This window comes from Grammomys surdaster, unplaced genomic scaffold, assembly GCF_004785775.1.
Source record: "Grammomys surdaster isolate TR1022 unplaced genomic scaffold, NIH_TR_1.0 348, whole genome shotgun sequence".
Taxonomy (NCBI): domain Eukaryota; kingdom Metazoa; phylum Chordata; class Mammalia; order Rodentia; family Muridae; genus Grammomys; species Grammomys surdaster.
The window spans coordinates 5,836,170-5,858,128 of record NW_021604767.1 but is presented as its reverse complement, the minus strand read 5'-3'; the positions used below and the strand labels follow the sequence as shown (position 1 = coordinate 5,858,128).

At 40.8% G+C, this 21,959-nt stretch overlaps 1 protein-coding gene across 1 annotated transcript in view; it reads right to left on the bottom strand.

Annotated features, from left to right (window-relative positions):
• Positions 1-21,959, bottom strand: part of Nhsl1 (NHS like 1) — a 118,532-nt gene that overhangs the window by 18,828 nt on the left and 77,745 nt on the right. The window contains exons 3-4 of the mRNA XM_028779219.1: positions 7,799-7,923; positions 1,175-1,367 (exon numbers count right to left, since the gene is read on the bottom strand). Coding sequence (XP_028635052.1) covers positions 1,175-1,367; positions 7,799-7,923 — 318 coding nt within the window. The remainder of the gene's footprint in view (positions 1-1,174; positions 1,368-7,798; positions 7,924-21,959) is intronic.

Sequence of the window (21,959 nt, the reverse complement as noted above, 5' to 3'; positions counted from 1 at the left end):
TATTAATCAAGTTTCCATAGAAATTCTAAACATAACTTCCAAATATACTTTAAGATATTTTTTAAATACATCATATCTAAATGTTATTAGCCCTTGCAAAGTTTAAGAGTACCATGGGAACAAGCCTTCTAACAGCAATATCCTCAGAAGATAGAAGGATGCTATGGAGTTTCATCCTAATTGTTAATTAAATAGCTTCCTTTTGGTCAGCCCAATTTAAGGACATTGGGACCAGGCTCTGTGTGGATTTGTCTAACAGTCATCATTTATTTCTATGTAATACACCATACTTAGATGGTGGATGCTACTAGTGTGTGTGTGTGTGTGTACAAGTGCATGCGTGTGCATTCCCTGAGGTCTGAACTCGGGGCCTTTTCCAGTTACTGCCAACTCTTTAACATTTTGTATTTTGCATCCTCCCATACCACTGACTCTTTGCAGATTGCAGAAAGGATGAAGATGACAAATTTGATTCTTTTTAACAGTTCTTCTAAAGTTGTGAAGTTTGGCTTGGAGCTGTCTTTTGTTACTTATTGCCTTAAATCATCGAAGTAGGTTGATGATTCAACCTGGCAATTGGCCACAGTACAGCCAATGTGCCGATTCTTAATGTTGTTCCCTTGCTAGAAATGGATTTTTATTTGAGGTTTAAGACTCAAATTATAGAAACTAAGGCATACTTTTATCATTCTACTAAGTTTTTTTTTTAAAGATATGCTTTGGTTATTAATTTACTCGATGCCTTTCTCTCAAGAATTTCCTTCTTTTTCTATCTGAACAGACAAGGGTAAGAAAATCAGAAACATAACGAAAATTGTTTTTTCATTTCTAGAAATATTTCTTATGGGAGTATATAATTTTTGATGCTAAGGACCACATTTACAGGACATTCCTACGTAACTAAAATCTCAGCTAAGAACAGTGCAACTCAAAAGCCATCTTTTAAATGACTGTCTGAACCACAGCGTTCTCTGACAGAACATTTGTTGTCGGTCTCCTTATCTAACAAACAATAGGTATTTTTCATGCACACACATATGTAGCTGGGGTGTTTCCTCCATCAAACAAAGAACAGGAGGCCAGATACATAAAGAAAATGTTCACAACATAGAGCAAACAAAGCTACCAGTGCTCTCCCAAAGACACCCTGACTCTGTCCACACCACAACCATACCAGTTATGTTAATAGGAACCACATCAGCCTGAACCGTCTGGGCTTGCTGCCGTGTCTTCTCTTCTGGTGTTGGCAGTGGCAGGGACTTGGTCCAGTTCGTCTGAGTATGAAGGCCGGAGAAGTCACCTGAGGTTGGCGTTTTAGGTCTCCTGATACCGATAAATCTTTCTTCTTCAGATGAAGAGAGAGAACACTGCAGAGAGAGATTGGGGGGGTGTATATTTAGCAGGAAAAGTTACAAATATGGTTTATTTAAAAAATTAGACTAATTTATAACAAGTTCAAGAATGGTTCCTTTTAAGAACAGAGCAACAACCTCTTGCACATGACCTTCCACATATATGATTCACCTTTCCACTGTCTGGAAAATGTCAATATGCTGACCCACTGGGCCTTTGCAGCCTTCCAGTTTTCTTTGCTGAGCCGTGTTTAGAAAGCATATGGACTTAGAAGAACACTAGAAGCCCAGAGAAAAGTCATAGCTAAGCCCACCAGTTTCTAATTGTATTAAAATTCAGTATCCCTCAAAGTAATTTCTAGCTTCAATCTTATTTCCTCAGGCTTTGACCTGAAGGAATGGTTTGAAATGGCAGAATCATTTCACTGTTTAACTATTTGTGTGCTTCTAAAGCCATCTATATGGATTACAAAAAATATCAATGTGAAATTGTTAAGTTTTAAGAGGCTGACTAATGTGGTGCTCTGGGCCTCATCAGAATTCCATGATGATATTTACATACAGATTGGCATCCCCACTTCTTCAATGCTCTTCTCCTGCAACACCTAAAGATGTGTAATCGAGAAAGCTGTGTTGGCAAACATTTTATGCAAGACTTCACAAGAGCTTGTGGGCAGCCAGTTCTGTAATGAGGGTGACCCAAGAACTCAAAATAAATGCACCATGCTTAAGAACAAGAGCAAAATCAAAAGAACAACAAAAGAGTGGCTGGTTCTTATGAAGAGATAGCTATTTAAGATATATAATAAATGTCAAAGGACCAACCAAGTTTATAGAGTTTGAACTGAAGTATCACCATGGAAATAAGGTGTTTAAGGAGAATCCTATTGAAGAATAAAGGGTGGTGAACCTTCCCAACGGAGATACCTGTGTAAGCAGCTCCCAGATCAACTCAACCTCTTTTAGCCAATCCCCCTAAACTGCTATAGAGCTTCATTTCATGTTATTTGACAAAGGAACTTATATTGTCAGCTCTTTCTCATGGCTTCTTTGAATTTGTGGCGATTTTCCAGCTTTCAATGGTATATCTGGATGCCTTCTGGCATGTAAGGAAAGTTTCTAAGGGGATACAAATGAAATAGAAATACAGAAAGATGTCACTCCATCATCTCAGACACAAGATTAATGCTACCACTGTTTAGTGCCTTGAAACGAACTTCCTGCAAAATACCCATCCCTTTAACTAGTTGACTGACACAAATCTGAAAAACAGCAAAGGGACACACTTGTGGGACTGTAGAATCCTGGGTGTTCGGCCACGCCCCCAGAGCCCTGCACAGGTCTCCATGTCCCAAGTAGAGGGCGGGGGAACAAGTCTCTGCCTCAAGATTTCCCTGGCCCCGCCCTTCTCTCCGGCTTCTAATATAAGCAAACCCATTCCAACATTTTTCGGGAAAGCTCCACACCACCCAAACCCGCCGTCTGTTAATAAATCAATGCATCTTAAATCTCTACATGTCTCTTGAATTCCGGATTCATGTAAGTCAAGACTCCCACACGCCCCTGTCCGCGCGGGGCGGGGGAGGGACTCTAGCTAGCCACGTGGCTGCCCTCGCCAGCTCGTGTCCTGCACCCCCCCCCCACTCCCGCTGTCTGTCAGCTCTCGGGACAGGGGGATGAGAAGCCTTTCTCTCCGCGGTCCGCTCCGTCCAGCACGACTGAACAACACGCCCCGGGACCACCGCTCCCCCGCCCGTGATCAGCGCACGGACAGTGTACAACACACACTCAACACTCCAAAGTCCTAGCCGCCTCTGAAACGTTTTCTTTTTTTACTTTGATAGGAAGAGTTGCATTGCTTACCTTCTGCACCTGGAGGTACTTATTCTTAATGTAATGAATGTGCATGATCATGACTACTAAATAGAATGCATGGCAGACACAGAAATGTGATTTTAGAAAAATAAAGCCCATGGACTGACAAGAACCATTTTTTTTCTTTTATTGCAAAAGGACAATAACAATTATAAAAACATCATGGAAATAAAAAATATAAATCATATCATTAAATACCTCAAAATATACTTTTATTGTTGCTACCTTACAAAGTACAAAGAAACCACTTAATTTCTTTTCCATCTACGGAAAATGTGGGTTAATATTTGTAACTTGAAAAATACACTCAATGTGTTGAGCATGTGTCCCTGACAACTTATTTGGCACCAATGTTCTGATGAGACCTCACACAGATCTCTACAAAATTTCCTTAGAAAATTCCAGCAAGATGATTCAGCAGGTAAAGTACTTGCCACTAACTCTGATGACCTGCATTCAATCTCAGGAACCCACAGGAAGAGAAATACCAAGACTTGCAACTTGTTCTCTGACCTCTACATGCACACTGTGGCTGTGGTTACTCACACATGTACAAAAATAAAATAAATTAAGTATTAAGATCATCAATTGGATTTCTGAGGTATCAGAAGTTGAGACCACAGATGTTAAGTCCACTTGTCCCAATATTTTTGCGGTTCTGACATTTTTGTTAAGTCTGACTAATAACACCTATTTCTCTATCTGTAAGGTGCAGACACACACAAACATATATTAAAATTGATTTTATTTGAGAATTTTCATGGCATTTTGTATAAAAGCCACGTGCCTGGTAAGGAACCACGAGTGAGTTAGAAGCTTACTCCAGCAAAAAAAAAAACAGCTTGAAACACAGCATTAAATTTGGAAGGTAGCAAGAACCAATTCTTGCCCAAAAAGCCGTGAACAGAGGAAAAGTGAAGGTCTAGGCTGATGGAGAACAGAGGAGCTCATTTATTATGTGATACGACCAAGGACTGGGAACAAACACCCCTCGTCTGTCTCCCTAGCACCCTGAGGAGGCTCAGCAGGCCCACTAACCTACTTTCCTTTTAGATGGCTGATGATATCAGACTCTAAAGATTTCACAGTGAGGCAGAACTTCCCCCACAGTTTTGGTTGCCATGGGAGGAACCCCAGAGCAGGCTACAGTGTGACAACTTACTCACAAAGCAAATCCATTTGACCAAGCTCCTCAGAGCTCTCTCTTCTCTGATGAGCAAATTTCCCAGGCAAGCAGAACACAAAATTAATATGCAAATGTGGCTGTTTCATGGTACTACCATCGACTAAAGAAAAAAGCCAGGGGTGAGTGACTTTCAGAATGATCCAACTCCCAGGCCCAATCTGTTTATAAACATAACAGAGACCAGGAAAACCCTGCTGAGTCTCAGGGGTAGTCTTCCCTATGGTTTCTGTTAAGAAGGACACTCTGTAGGACGCCCACTCCATGTGTTTTCCAGCTTCATGCTATCAAGAGTATTGGATTGTTAGGAGGTAGGCCATGGTGAGGATGCCCTCAAAGGAAAGAATGGAACTCTGGTCCTTTCCTTTTCTGGAATGTTTGCCTTCTGGTCACAAGTGAATGGTTTTGTTTCATTCCTCATTGATGCTGTGAAATGTTGCCTCTCCACAGGCCCCACAGGCCCCTTTACAACAGGTTATTTAGTATTTGTTATAGCGAGTGAAAGATGACAATCTTAGTCTGAGTTTTATTACTGCAATAAAACACCATAAATAAAAAGCATGTTAGGAGGAAGAGGTTTATTTGGCTTACACTTCCACATTGTTGTTCATCACTGAAGAAGTCAGGACAGGAACTCAAACAGGGCAGGAAGCTGGAAGCAAGGTTGCAAAGGCCATGGAGGGGTGCTGCTTACTGGTTTGCTTCTCATGGCCGGTTCAGCTTGCTTTCTTATAGAACCCAGGACCATCAGCCCAGGGATTGCATCACTCACAATGGGCTAGGCCCTCCCCTATTGATCACTAATTGAGAAAACACATTATAGCTGAAGGCCCTTTCTCAACTGAGGCTTCCTTCTCTCTGTCGACTTTGTTTCAAGCTGACATACAAAAGTAGACAGTACAATGACTAATAAAAGCTTTTAACACCCTGGTTACTGCACCAGCCCAGTAACTGGTCTTCTGCCTCTGCTTTGTTTATCACTCATTTCAATCCTCCCTTTGCAGCAATAGATTCTCTTTACAGACTGAAGGTGCAGCGTGGTACTTCTCACTCAAACCCTCCAGAATCATTACTATGAATATCAGGCAAGTCAGAGATGGAGAGACATCAGAAGCAGGCATTACAATCATGCAGAAATGGGGGAGAGGGGTGAGTACAGTTAGTAATGTCATCTTTTTAATAAGTAACATGATACAATGAAAAGAATTTGAATCTGAGAAGCTCTTAACTCATCCCCTCCCTGATGCTGTCTAGGGATTGTGTGATTATTTGAAAGTATTCCCTATTTCTGAGCCTTAGCTTCCAAATCATTAAAATTTCAGTAACAAGCATCAAAGCACCTATTTCATGGGATTCTTATGGAAAATGGAAGGTGATAAGGGACAAATTCTGGAGATGTTCTAAAGTATGTGGCCAGGATTATAAAGTAAGGAACTGCCTGCCTCGTGATAGAGTTGTACACACAGAGGACCTGTGAAGTCAGGATAATCAGACCATTTTTAAGTAGCTGCCAAAAGCACTCAAATCCATTGCTTCAGGCAGAAAGCTCCATGTGGGCAGAATCAGAGACAGGATGATTGGGAGGATGGCCAAATTTTCATAAAACAGACATTGTCTATTGTGGCACTTTCTTTGATGTCTGGCCTTGAAAAGTTTACTAAAAGTAATCACCATTATCCAGGCACAAGGTATGTTGTTCCGAGCACTGTACACAGGGCTTCTTCACAGGCATTCATATACTTAACTTTATAAACACTCTGGGGGCGAGGGGTGTATAGCATAGTGATATCATCTATCTCAAACTCCAATGCTTTTGAAAGCAAAAACAGTGCTATTAATAATTACACGGGAGAGCAGATGCGAACCAGCGTTGTCCCCCATGAACCACACGTGGTTTCATCTCTTTACAGTTACAGAAACCAAAGCTCATGTAAGAAAGCAGAGGAACCAGCCTGTACAGGTGGAGAAGCCACCTAGAGCCTGTGCTCTCTGCATTGGGTTTAAATGAGCAAATGAGCCTCCTGTTCACAGTTACAGCAATGAGGGAGGCTCCAGCTGTTTTCTTCAAAGTCTTCCTTTGATTTAAGTATTTCCTTTAACAAAGCCTAAAACATCCCCAGGGTGCCAGTTCAGAAAATAACAGGAAATAGAAAAGACAGCTCCAGTTTCTGTTACTACCACCAAGGCCAACCATTTATTGCCAAAATTCCAATCCAACCCATCACTCCAAGGATAAATTTTATGTAAGAGGCACCCAGTGACCTTTCTCTAAGACAATAAGGCCTCTGTGCGTGTTTCCCAGAATCAATGAACACACCATCAAATGCAGCCTCTCATAGCACCTGGAGAACCCCCTATCCACTTGCAGGAAGCATTTTGGCACCTGTAATGGCTCACCCTTCATGCACTGAACACTGAAGGAAAAAGCTAAACACAAGAACAAAGAGGGATGACTTGTTCTTTGATTTCCAGTTGGAACATAAAGGCTTTTTCTAGAAGTTCAAAATCCTCTCTGCTGACAGCACTTTTCCTCAGGGCATGTCTGTTTGCTTTTTAAATATGCAGCACAAACAATTGAGAATAATTTTTTTTTTTTCTTTCCGTACTACATTACCACATTCACTGTCAAGGACCTGTGGCTCTCATTAGCAAACTACCTTTCTTCATCCCTTAAACAGATTGTAAAGCCTTACACTTGGTACAAGTTCTTGCATAAGGACAATTAGGCTAATTATTCTAGCACAATTAGCCAGAGGAAAGAAGCAGGATGTGTGCCCTTCAGGGTCTCTTTTCTAATGAGTCGCCCTCACCCTCTGCTCTGTCAACAACTTTCATTTTCGAACAGAGCTCCCATCCCAAGCACTTCTGGAAGTGTGATATTTGCTGGAATCAGATGCTCTTCATTACACCTTGTGCAGCCTAAGCCGTTTGGTAACTTGCCATGTCCCGAATGCCTCAAACTGCAATCCAAACAGACCTCTCCCGCTCAGAAGCAGCCATCGTTGGCATTCACTATGGCTGAGGTATTGAGAGATGACGAGGCTCCTGGTCACAGGGAAAGCGACACGTTTTTGAAAGACATCTTTGTAACTAAAAATGTACAAATATATAGAGTCCGTATAGCTTCTGTGTATTCCTTGGATCCTGAACTCAAATTTCTTTCTTTATAAAAGTAGAATAAATTTACATTGGAGAAGAAACTGAAGAAACTACTGAGAGCTTCTGATTGGCTCTTCCAACCAGTTTCCCACCAAGATACAATCACAGAAACCAAGAAATTAACCCATGACATGACAGTACTCAGCTAAAATGAAGGGTTTATTCTGAGTCTATCAGCTTCCTGTGCTATGGGGTGTGATGCAGATGTTGACGCTGAATTTGGCCTCACCTTTTGGTCTGTTTCTGCATCTTCATCTTGATAATCGTCGCATGGACTGGAGCTGATTGCAAAGGTGGGTCCCTGAGAATAGTACTGAGAACTTCGGCAGCCATCTCGCCTCAGCCTGTCACATTCTGCAGGGAAGACAGGCAGTGAGGGTAAAAAGAAGGCATTCAGTAGAAGGCAGAACTTCTTGAGCCCACTTTATTTAACTTTTCCAGTAATATTATCCTAAGAAAAATAGAATTTCAAGATAATGATATAAATGAGTCAAGATTATTAAGGCACGGAATATCACTTTAATGCACTTTAAATGAATCTTCAGAGTGCACCACAACACTATACGGTAAACACTTGTCAGCAATGCTGTTCATGGACATTGAAGGCTAGCATAATTAAAATTCATGCTCAGTATGCTAGGCAAGGAAGGGTGAACTCAGAATTTTACCCCAGGCCTTAGTTACTGTATTATAATTGTCAGAGAACTACTGATTATATTGCAACAGCTTTTCAAAACACAAATGACAAGTGATGTCCAAGCCTTGTTTTCTTCTAGGACTTAGAAGAAGTGATATGAGATACCCTATAATGATTGTGATCTCCCTTACTTTACAGGGAGACAAGGTGCCGGGAGGGGAAAAAAAGGGAGAAGAGCACAGGAAATTGGAAATGAAACACACAGCTCTGGAGATGCCAAGCAGGTGCTCTGTCACTCCTCCTGCAATTTAATTTTGATATCAATTTCGTTGTGAGGTATTTCACAGGAAGCTGTGTGCTAACTTGAGATATCTGCCAGGCCACAGAGGAATGTCTGGCAGCAGTATGGTCCATATGCCCTGACTGGCAGGAGGCTGGGGCCACAGGCTGTGTTCTAGACAGAAAAACCACTACAGGGAAGACTTGCATCATCTGGACTAGTGGGTGGGAAAGGCAGTAGGGGCTTCTCAAAGCATCAGGACCTTTTCTGCTGCTGTCCAGACTCAATGAAGGAGCAACTTCCAGGCAGGAGGAGCTGTAATGTGGTTCGCTATAAACCCAACTTTCTATTAAAAAAAAAAAAAAGTGCTGTTGTACAAGTTTTCTCTTTACAAAGCTTTTTAAGACCATGCACCTAAAGGCAGAGAATCAAACTAACACCTTTCCACAGCACTTGTGCAACACAGGACCTATGACTTGATAGAGAAGGGCAGCCACTTCCAGCCACTTCTGTGGGAGATAAAAAATATGAGACTGTTGTTTTCAAGCAGAGAATAAAGTCCTCATTTTTATCAAGGAGGGAGTGGATGAAGGAAGTTTCTAATTTAGAACTGTAAATCAGAATTTTTTTAAAAAAAGAAAACAAAACATGTGTCATGACAGTAGTCATGAAGGTCTCTGAAAATGTTAAGGTAAGTGGAAAATGAACATCATAAGATAGCCAGGTAATAAGAGTCAGTCAGCTATGGGCTGGCAGCCATTCGTACCATGCTCTGGAGAGCATTATTCAAGTGCCTGAAACTTCCAAGAACCAAACAATTTTTAAAATTACATTTATTTACACATTTATTTATCATTCATGTGTAAATAAAAATTCACCCATAAGATCTAGCCCCATAGGCAGAGAAATATTTTAACAGCTCCCCAACAGTTATCACTGGCTCTAAGGTAAAGACAAATGATCTATAAACTCATTCTACTAAGATGATGTTACAGGAAACACTAAGGGTGCAAATTGAATTCTCTGAAAGTTACCGAGATTCTTAAATATTGGAATTGGTTTTCTTTCTAATACCTACCTTATTGGAAGGTTAAAAGCAGTAAGACTCAATAGTTTTACATACCATATTTTAGCACAATCTAATGTGTTCGGTACTTAATTTTGTTACTAAATTTACTTTTCTATAGCCCTAGAAATAAGCTGTTCCAACCATATTTGTAACACTGAGTCTTCTAAGGGCTGGAACAAACCTTGCAAGATAAACCACTATAAACCATTACCACCTACAGCTATCACCCTTTGCAATACAGGCTACCAAAAACTTGACAAATAAGAGAAAATAAAGATAGAAGCCAAAGCCTTTAAACTAAACTCTTGTTGACAATCTTCTTTTCTGGACACACTAATTAAGCATATGAAAAGTAGGAATGGTGGCACCTGCCTGCATTCCCAGAGGGTGGAATCAAGAACAAACATTCAAGGCCAGCCTGGGCTAACACACATAGGCCATGCCAAAAAAAAAAAAAAAAAAAAAAAAAAAGAGGAGGAAAAGAAGGAGAAAGGGAAGAAGGGGGGGAAAGAGGAAGGAGGAGGAAGAGGAAAAAGAAAGGAAGAAAATTTTAATTTTTGTTTTATGTATTGATAATATTTGAAACATAATTTTTTCTTCTCTAGGAAGTATGGACTCTTGGACTTGCCCATTTCTAAGGGTGATATTCCTTCTTATTTTTTGGAGAAAAGCAACTTAAATGATTAGCACATATTAAATCTTAAAAGCCCCAAATACTTCAGAGCAGCCACCCACTCATGAGAGATCATGAAAGGTTAATGACTATGAGTTTTGTACTTTCAGTGTTGGTACCTTTAGTTACACAGTGTGAAAGGCAGTGTGTATTTTTCTTATGCCATGACATTCAAAGCAGAGAAATGTATACACTGAGGTCTAACAAACACTTGCAGAACAAATGCAACAGGGTATTGTGCCTGAGACTAAGAGAGGTGGCATGAGATTTTGAAATTGGCAGGTGACCTTTCTTTTCTCTTATCCAATTTCTAAAATGAAGTAAACTGACAAAATTCCACTGTCACTTATTAACTCTGGGGGAAATTTAGGAGAATCTCCTTTATCAGCTTGCAATAGACTTTGGCTTCTAAAACTCTAGCTTTGTTCATTAAGACCAGATGTACTGAGTACAGAATGAGACAAGAGTCGAACAAAGCACAGTGGATAAACAAAGGCTCCTCCACCACAATAATGAGAACAAATTAACTACAACACGGTACATAAGTTACAGTCAGGTTACACCAGCAACTACAAGACAGAAACTAGATCCTAAATGTAACAACAGGCCCACGGTTAGCACACACTCTTGAAACAGAAATGTAAGCTAAAACTGAGCTATTGTTCTTGAAGGACTGCTTGGATAAGGGTCACTGTTTGTTGAGGCCTCTGCTTTCCCAACTACTACAAGATTTCCCTTCCTTCCTTCCTTTCATGAAGAAAAATAAATTCTTTAGCATAAGGAACACGCATAAATATTTTTAGTAAGCCAAATTTATAGAAGGAAAGAGTAAGGTCATAAACAAGACAGCCATCTAACCATCTCACCAGTTTAACTTATAAATGGCAACATTTCTACTGCAAGGAGGAGGTACAACCTGAGATTAGATCCCTGGCATAAATATAAAAAGCACACATCTGTAATCTCAGTACTGGGAAAGCAGACAGGAATCCCCAGTGCTTGCGGGTCACCTAGTCTAGCCAGTTGGTGAGCTCCAGCTTCAATGAAGACTGACTCAAAACATAAGGGACAGAGAAAGGAGGAGGGGCATGCTCAATAGGTAGGAACACTTTCTACACAAGAGAGAAGACCTTCATTTGTATTCCCTGAACACACATGTATGCACGTATGAACATGCATGCATGCTTAGCTTCAAGTTCAGTCAGAGATCCTGTCTCAAAGAATTAGGTGGACCTTGGTAGAGGAAGACACCTGGCATTCTGCTCTGGACTCCATATGTACATACACAATGCATACACCACACACACACACACACACACACACACACACATACACAAGTTGGGGACTGAAAATACCTGATGTCAATCTCTGCCTTTATATGTACCTTCATATGAGCACGCACACATACATGCACATACATATGCACACACACACATACCCCACACATAAAATTTGAAAACTAATCCATTACAATAAGTATTCAAGAGCTATTTTCAAAGTTCATTTCTCTCTGGGCACTCTTGTGGAATTTCTTTTTTTCTGAGGTTATTGTTTCTAAATTTACTTGAGCAGTCACTATGAACTAGAACATATGCAACAGCTACAAATAGTCCCAGAGTCTCAGTAGCTTAACACAATTTCGAAATCTCAGAGGTAGAGAGCAGTTATATTCCCCTCATATGGTCAAAGCTAGCTATGGGTCTGGTCTGCATCCCCACCTAAAGTCAAGGCAGACAAGGTCCACCTCACCAGGTGCTTGAAGTGAGAACCCTGGAGTTTCTCACACTGGCTCCTCTGTGCAGAAGTTACAGAAGCTCCATTCACTCCAGTGTTGTTGGATGAAACAAGCCAGACAACTAGATACAACTTCAAGGAAGACAGGAAATGTAGTCCTACCTCTGGCAGAGGGAGGAGACTGGTAATATTCCAGAACGACTCAGAAGGTTCTACCAAATGGAAGAGTAGCACTGAGTCTAGTCTCCAGATTCTTGTTAGCTCCTCTCTCGGCATACTAGTATTTCCAATCCTTCTAGAACAACACAGAGCCGTCTGACAAGCAAGTTGCAACTTCAATAAAAACAACCCTTTTGTTTCTATAAATGGTGACTAATTGTTATTAAGAGTATGCATTGGAGCCGGGCAGTGGTGGCTCACACCTTTAATCCCAGCATTTGGGAGGCAGAGGCAGGTGGATTTCTGAGTTCGAGGCCAGCCTGGTCTACAGAGTGAGTTCCACGAGAGCCAGGGCTACACAGAGAAATCCTGTCTCGAAAAACAAAACAAAACAAAACAAAAAAAAGAGTATGCATTGGAGCAGTAAAGCAGCTATAGCAGTAAAGCAGCTGACTTTGCACACAGCTATAAGTGATGTCTAGAAAGCAGCACGTGAATCTCTTAGGAACTCAGATCCCAATCTGTCCAACTTGAAAATTACTCTTTCTGAGATGCTACAGTGACTTTAATTTAACAGATACTTTCCAATTTTTCTGTCTGCTTGGGCACTGTACTAGACTCTAGGATACTAGAACTTCCACAAAGCCTCCATAAAGAGGATGTGCAAAACAATACCCCCCTCACATACCCACTGCTGTTAGAATTCAGACATCTACCACTCCAGCACCCAGTGCTATCATGAGTTTCTCAATATTAAAGTCGTGACTCTGTACCCGCAAGACTTGTTTCTCATGGCAGTTGCCTTCTATTCCCAGGTCACTGTAATCATTTCTGTCTTCATTAATACACATTTTCCCTTCCTTTCTAGACTTTAGAGTCTTTAAACAAAGAAGCCATACCTCATGCATTCATAGGTCCTACTGTGCCTCACATGGTACAAAGTCTCAAATTATGCCCTTTTGAAAGAAGAATAAATAAAAGTTTATGGATGCACAAAGGAGACTAATAATGCCAAAGAAGCAATTCATAGCTGCAGGAAGTCACCAGCCCCCAAGACAGTTTTCTTTCTTCTTAGGTATGATTACTTCAGGGCACAGCATCCCTACTCCAAGTATCTATTAATTCAGCAAACAGTTCTTAAGCATCTACCACCTGCCAAGCACTGCCACATGCAGAGGAGATTTCCACAGTGAACAACAAAGACCCTAATCCCCTCAGCCTATGTTATGACATGTGCACAGACAACAAATAAAAACTGTAAATTATTGTAATAAGGCCTTAGGTAGAAAAAACAATAATGCAGAAAAGGGAAGAGAGGGATGAGGGGTTGATGCTACACAGGAAGTACAAGCTCCAGGGATATGTAACATCCAAGAAAGAAAGTTGGCATCTACTTCCTGGAGAAAGAACTGGAGGTGAACATGGCTAAGACTAAGGGATAAAGAACAAGGGGAGGGAGGTTAGCCTTCACAGGACAGAGGGACAGCCAGTGCAGGGCCTTGTGAGTTATTATCAGAACTCCACCTTCTAATCCCAGTCACAGGAGTGGCCTTTGGTAGCTCAGAACAGAGAGGTAGTATGACTGCACTTGCCACCACCACCTTATTCCCACCAGCTCTGGCCTTAAAGCACTGGGATTCTGTTCAGACTGTGCAGATACACTAAGTCCAAATAAACCATGGGTAGAGTTTGAATGAAGAGAAGTCACCAGCGAGACCAGGAATAGCACCTGGCATTTATCACCAATGTCTATACCTCATAAGTGATTTCTTTGTCATATATTTAATCTGTGAGCTGAGATTTTGAGGTGGGGGGGCATAGCTGTGTCAAGCATTCTATAAAGTTGACTATGGAGAGCTACAATATTATCTTGGGCTATTTCTGGCACTCTAATTAGCCATATCACCCACTTCTACATGGAATTTAACAGCCTATTGTCACAATTCAGTACGCCTTTTTGGAATGGACAGAGTCCTCTGACTTCTGCCAACCCAAAGGCTAAGAATGTCATCAGCTAACATCTGAGGCTAGAAGAGACTTCCCCAATTTACATTACTGACCTACCAATGTATTTGGGGAGAACAAAACAAACAAGTCTTGGTGTATGACTTTTTTGTTCTGTTACTGTAACAACTTCATGAAGGGCTGGCCAGGTGGCTCATTCAGTACAGGTGGTCACTTCCCAACAGTACAAGCCTGGTGACCTAAGTCTTAATCCTCATACCCCATTTAAAGGTAGCAAAAGAGAACCAACTCCACAAGGTTGTCCTCTGCCCCCTCTATGCACTCTGTACACCAGCCCCACAACAGTAATCATAATTTAATTTAAAAACCTTCATGGAACTGCGATCACGTTGAAACATGGCATTTGTGGTATCTGTGCCCGGGCTGAGCTCGTCTGGATCAGCTATAGAATAAGCTGTCTTCCTCCTTTAAGGTGAGAGCTGTGCTTGTCTGTGTTGACAAATCCCATTAAAGGTCTGCTATGCATTAACTTTTTTTCTTAGAGTCTGGAGAGATGGCCCCACAGTTAAGAGCAGTGGCTACTCTCCCAGAGACCCTAATTTGATACCCGGAGCCCATGTGGCAGCTCATAATCATCTGTAACTCCAGTTCTGGGGAAGCTGATGGCCTCTTCAGGCCTCCTAGGCACCAGGTATGCATATGGTATACAAACATGCAAGCAGCAAAACATCCATACACATGTAACAAAATAATTTTAAAATATTTTTTAAAATGTTAATGTTTTCTGAAGTTCTTCTAATGATTTGTAAATGGTCTGAAATTAAGTTTTTAACTTCAATAAAAGCTAATGCTTTGGACTTGGAACTGAAGGTGTGGCTCAGTAGTAGAACACTTGTTGTGTATTCACCGAGCATAGGTTCAATCTTTATCACTATAACCTTCCTCACACAAGGTTGCTAGGTGTTATAGAGAGGGAGAAGAAACAGAAACCAAATGCACATTGGGAATAAAATGGGCCTGGTTTCTATTCTCCAAGAAGATAATACAGTAATATAAGTAGGTGGTTCTTAAACAATACCAAAAAAAATAAATAAAAAATAAAAAGTTAACTGGCTCACTAAACCATGTGAGAAGACAGTTGGATAATGAAAGAATAATTTGGGAACAAGAAGCCAAAAGGATCCAGTAAGTTTTCTACCTTGTCATTTTTCAGGCCAGTAGAGTATTGACAGCACATATGAGTATTCCTTGGGAAGATGGGAGGCCCTGGGATCAGAGCAGAATCCTGGATTTCACACAGCATGGAGTTCCTATGCACCATATTTTAACATCCAAATATAGTTTATCTTGAATAGTATTAAATCTTTCAGAATCCTCTTACTGAAACTCAAGGTCATATAACTTTGGGAGGACTCCAGCTCCAGCGTTAATTATAAGGATGATGGCCATAATGTGCTGCTCTGTGAAGTGCCCTAGCAGGAGTCGGCAGCTAAAACACTCATTGTTTTCAGATGGCTGATTTTTAAAGCCAATACTCCTGACATTAAAAACAAAAAGAAAATCAGAAAGCCCTTTGCTGTCATTACTTGATTTGTGTTTAAAATAATTGTGTGCGAATTAAAGGAAAGTGTGCATTTGATCTGTTTTCTCTATCAGGAAACTCGGATGCAAATAATCCACATTTCTATAGTTCTATCCCAGTTATTTTTCATTAGACTAAGAGCAGCAGGGTCTAGGGCCAGAGGTAGCACATCTTTATCTCAGTCCAGGGGATCTTAGAATAGGCCTTTGGGTCTAGAATAAAATCAGTTGCAGTCTAATACTGTGCCAGGTATGATGTAGCTAATAGAATTTCGTTTGCACTTGTAAGAAAGCACATAGGAGAAACTGACTGTACCTTAAACATTATGCTTTGTAAGTATACAAAAAGTGTTTCTTAGTGAAAATCAACCCAAAAAATACAGTTTTTAATTTGACTTTCATTAATTTATCAGGTTTGACAAAATTGGAAAAGAGAAAGAAATCAAACTGATTTCATATACCACTTACAGATAATAAATTTGCCAAAATATATTTGGATTTTCCAAAAATTCTTAAAGTAGTTAATGTCAATTTATTTAAATTGTCTTCAAGCACCAACAAACTTCAAGATAATTAAAAGTCCATAGACGTGCCAACATTTTTCAAGTGACTCATTCATTTAATGAATTTAATATAAATCTTATCCGAAGGTATTTTTCTAGATAATGTGACAAAAATTTTAAGTACTAAAAATTCAAATAAACATACCCTTTTGGTTTACTGCTGGACTAAAGGTCTGTCTTTCCCTCACTTTCAATTAAAACTTGTTATGCAGTTATTCAGAGATACTTAACAATGGCATCAAAGCACATTTTTGCATTCTAAGTATTCAAATCATAGCTATCTTGCAATACATGTATAGTCAACACAGAGACCAGTCCCCCATCAATCATCATTTCAATGATACTCAACATCCAAAGCAACAGAAAACAGAAACAAACAAAGTAAAAACAGTATGGCTTTGGGGAAGGACTTCTGGCTCCAGCCTTTCCAGAGTTCTAAAAGTAAGGGTCTGATCCAGTTGCCTTCAAAGACAGAATAAGATCTATTTAATTCTGGGTGAAGAAAGTCAGGCCAACCTGAGAGAAGGATACTCTGGCCCAAGCGTCAAGGGAGGAGGAGACTCCTGACAGGAATGAGTCTGACAGTGTCTAAAGAGGGGAGTGGAAAGTTCACCAAAGCTCTGCTTCTGGAGAAAAGTAGGGGAAGGCAAGTCATACAGTGGGGGTCTGTGAGTCTGCTGACAGGTTCTCTCTCTCCTCTCTCTCTCTCTCTCACACATACACTCTGTGTGTGTGTGTGTGTGTGTGTGTGTGTGTGTGTGTGTGAGAGAGAGAGAGAGAGAGAGAGAACATTTATATGTAGATTCATGTGCACACAGAGGTTGATAAGTATCTTCCTCAATCTCTTCTCCATCTTATAACTTTGAGGTTATAAGAAAAAAAAAGCTCCCATTAAACCACTTTGGGCAGACTGGCTAACTGGCAAGGCCCAGGGTCCTTCTATCTCTGCCTTCCCAACACTGGGATCACAGTGGGGCACCCAAGTCTGACTTTTTACCTTTGCACTCAGGTCATGATTTCTGTATGATAGGCCATCTCTACCATCCCTTGACCCATTTCTTAGTAAACCTCTGAATGTTTTTCTACACCTGAGGCCATGTTAACTAAAGGGAAAGCAGAGTAAGCAGGCAGAGACACAAGTCAAAGAGACAAGAAAGTCCAGTTTCTCAAGTCACTTCTGCAGGGTGGTGGGTTTTATTCCAACCTTCAAGGTACTTACAACTCAGCTGTATAATTAAGTAAGGTCATCTACCTTGGACAATAGTTCTCCAGACTAAAGTGTCTCTATATCTCCAGGAGGGCTCATTAAGGCATTGTCAGCTCAGCTCCCAAAGTTCTTTAGGTCTGGGTCAGAGCCCAAGAACTTTCATTTCTAACAATCCCCCAGGTGATGTTAATGCTACTAGTCCAAGAACTTTCATTTCTAACAATCCCCCAGGTGATGTTCATGCTACTAGCCCATGGCTACCATATGAGAACATGGTTTAGAGGCAGGTGACTGTCTAGAAAAGTAAAAGTGGCTGGTGTGATGACACTTAGGTGAAGACAAAAAGGTAAGAGAGGTCTTCTGTATTTGAAGGCGGTATCAAGCAGGGACCCCATAAGAGAACAATAGAATTTTTATAGCTGGAGACACCCTGTGTGCATATTTCAATGTAAGAAATTATTTTAAGGGGGAAGGGTAGCGAGATTGCCCATGTATAAAATACACAGACAGACAGACACACACACACACACAGACACACACACACACACACACACACTTGCACAAAGAATTTTTAAGTCCCAAAAGGAAAGAGATGAGCTTACATCATTCAGTAACTTAGCAAGAAGACAGGATGAAGATGAATTTGGCTGACAAGCTACAGATCAGTATGGGAAGAAGAACATTGTATCTGATATCTATTTTTATTTCCTGTTTTGTTTTAAAAAAAATTTAAAAGCTTTAATTCTGTTACTTACAGTGGTATTTTATATGTCAAGATGTCCTTCAAATGTGTGGTAGTCTTAACTTGTATACAAATATCTCAGTTCAACTCCAAACACAGGGACAGTATCCTGAAGGCTATTAACATGCCTTACCTGAAACTGTTCACCCTGTTACCCTATCGACAAACTTTCAACATAGAACTAAATGGAGCCATTTAATGAGTCAGATTATATGACTCTTGAGTTCCAATTTCGCCAATAGCTTTCCATGTTCTAAATGGAAATGTCAAAGTCTTCCTAAGATCTCTAAGCCCTAAGTGAACTTGCTCAGTTGTAGGTACATAGTGGGTACTGAGCAAGTTATAAAATAAGCAAAAGATTCCCTGTACTCTCTTGGTAGTATACCCTTAAAAGGATAATGAATGGAACCACAAGAGAGGTGCTTCTCCCATTGCTCATTACACGCTATCCTTGGTTAGTCTGTATCATCAGTGTCTCAGAACACTACACATCTCAGGGGTGGTAAGGGCATAGACTGGGAGAATTATCAATATGGAATTTAATAACCTCTCAGGAAGATGGACCTTTCAAAGCTTATAATAGTAGAAGAGCAGAGGTGAGATGGGGTAATGACACTCAGTGCTCAGTCAGTTATCTATAAAGAGAAATCGAATCTCAGTAGAATTTCAATTAGACTGTTATGGTTTGGAAACAAAATGTCCCCAAGACTTATACATGTTAAAGGACTAGACACCAGACAGGGCTCCGAAGTGGGGCTTTAGGAAAATGACAGGTTCATGGAGCTCTGCCTTAACTAATAGGAGGATAATCCATTGATGGGTTCATCATTGAATGGACTCTTTCAGTGGTAGAAACTGAAATACGGAGCCTGATTGGATTCTTCCAGGTCACTAGAGATGATTTTTTGAAGGGCTTGTTTCCTAACCTCTTTGTTTCTCCCTGTTTCTCTCAACTGTGAGGTGAGCAGCCTGGTCCAAATGCCCTGTCACCAAAATGCTCTGCCTTTTGGTCTTGGGGAGAATTGCAGTTATCCAACCAAGGACTGAGCCCTCTCAAAGGCTAGGCTAAAATAAATCTTTTTCATAAGTTCTTTACTTCATGCAATTTATCACAGTGATGAAAAACCACTCTATCAACCATCCAGACGCCAAAACTAAACAGCTGGCTGAATCAGGGGTAATTCCCAGAAGCTTTCTGTCCAGCCAGATAGATGTTCAAGGGAAAACCACACTTCCAGAGAAAAATATCAGTCAAAGTTAAGAGAAGAAGAAGTCAAGAGAGGAGATAATGACAGACTGCGACCAGAGAAACAGATGGCTCTCTCTGCTGTGGGAGACAAGCCAAACATATTTCTACCCAATTCCACATGGCTTTTCATTTCAATTTACACACTGTATTCAACAAAATACAGACTAAGAGAGAGAAGGTAGAAGTCCCAGAGGTAGAACACACTGCTTGCAGTTCAACAGTCAAGTGAAAGTGAATTATTAATTCATGTGTTAATACACATACTGTTTATCCTGTATGCTGGGACCAATATCACCCTCCCTGACATTAATCATCACAGGCAACTTCAGGGATACAAATAATTTTATACACATGCAAACTCATATATGTATGTATGCATGCATACACATATATCCATATGCAATTTTAAATTCAGATATATGAGGAAATATGTGGCAGTAAAGCTTTAGAAAGCTTCAAAGCCATTTTTATTAATATCTCCCTATATAGTTAGTGAGGCATGCAAAGGACTTTAGTAAGAAAATGCCAATACCTAAGCCACTGGATTAATTTTTGGCATTTTTTTTTAAAAACACACCATCAAGAGCATGGCTATTAAAATGTCATTTACTGTTGCAGAAAGCCAATTTTTACAGCCTCTGGTCTTCACATCATCAAATTAATTTAAGAAGGCTTCCAGAACAGAGTGTGGTTGAAATGAGGGTGGAAAGCTTCTGGCTGGCATCCATGATGAGTGTGAGCAAGTGTGTGAAAGTCAGGAGTCCTAGCCAAGCACAGCAGAAAAGCCACCATGAAGGAGATCTCATATCATGTTAGAATCGGGACAGCTATCACAGCGGCTGAGGACTCAACCAAGTAGTCCACAGGGATTCTCTGCCAAACCCAGACACTGGGGCTGTATAGGGAGCCAGGGCAGACCTTATCTAGAGACTTTCAATGTAGCATTTTTTGGCCACTCTGTCTGAAGCACAGAAGCCACTCAAGTTACTTTATCAGGAATGAATACAGAACTGCTGAGACAGCAGACTGACTGTGGACAAAAACAAAACAAAAAGCCTTTGTTTAAACAATCCAGGGTGCTTTGCCCAGGCCAGGATCATCTGAAGGTCTGTACTTAACTATTAAAAATGGGGAAAGGGAGTCCTCTTTACCTATTGAGAAGCAATGATGGTTTACTTTTCCCAGCACCTGATTTCTCTCTCACAGGTTACACCAAGGAAAACACTTGTCAGGGTCGCTGGGCATGAAGTAGTTACTAGAAGACATCAAGTCCAATGGGAGACATTAAGCTGTGCTCTTTGTCCACAATTTGCATTCTGTTGGCCTCACATTTCTGTCTTTGTTCCTCTCTATTGCTTAATGAAGGATTTAAGGCCTTGTTTCAAGTCAAGCATTTTCCCCCTAAAGATAAAAATTCCATATTTAAAGAATGCCAAACACATTAAAAAAGAGTGGCTTCAATTACATTATCGTGTCCTTTAGAAAGTCAACCTAACTCAATGTATAAGCACTGGACACAGATTAGCAACTGATATCATCTTTCTCACCAAACGGCTAATAATACAGAGGAGCCACATTTCTACCAAGCTTCCAGCACCTCTCTTAAGGGAACCACATAGTTTTTGGTTCCAACACAAACTACCACTCTCCAGTTCCATAAGAAGACACAGGTCACAGCTCTGGCACCATACATTGTTCCCAGATTCACTGCCTTTCAACTGTTCTTTCAAAGGTTACCAATGGCTTCCAAGAAACCCATTCCACAGCTCAAACTCTTCCCACCCATAAACACCAAGATGCCCACCCCATCCTCATGACTTTCTCCTTCCACAGTTGCTATCTTGCACCTTTTATAGCTACAGCCCTTTAAAAATATAAAACAATTTAGGCTTGCAGGGTTAACTGAAACCCGCTCCCCCAGCCTCCTTCATCCCCACTCTTGCTACCACAACCTTACAGCTGTTGGCTCTGACTCAGCTCCCTGAAGTTGTAGATGTTGTGGCTTCCGCAGATGGAGTAGGATCTCTAGTCTTATATGCTGGACTGTGGGCTGAGGATACACAGGACAAAGTCCTGTTACTAAAGTTCTTGTTTTAAGGCGTGAATACATGTGGAAATGCAATTACTCCACTGTTTTAAAGCTGCTTGCATAGAGAGCTAAAGGTTCTGTGGGAACCTGTGGAAAGGCAGAGAAGGCCCACTGGGAAGTCCAGAAGCGCTCTGTGGAGATTCAGATACCCATGGGACTATCAAAGAGGGGCAGTGGGAAATGCCCAGGTATGAAAGGTCATGGTTCAGAAGGGCACAGATTGGACTGTAATGCACAGTGGGGGGAGGGGGGCAAACTAGCATTCTAGCTAAAGAACTTTATTAAACTTCCCTGTAAAAATGATAAGGTAAAGACCATACAAGAGGGCATGAGGTACATGAAAGAGAACAGGTGATTTGGTACAGAGACATAGACAGACAGCAGGGGTCACTTCACACAAGTTGTGGTATTCAAGATCTGAACAGGAGCTAGAAAAGAATTT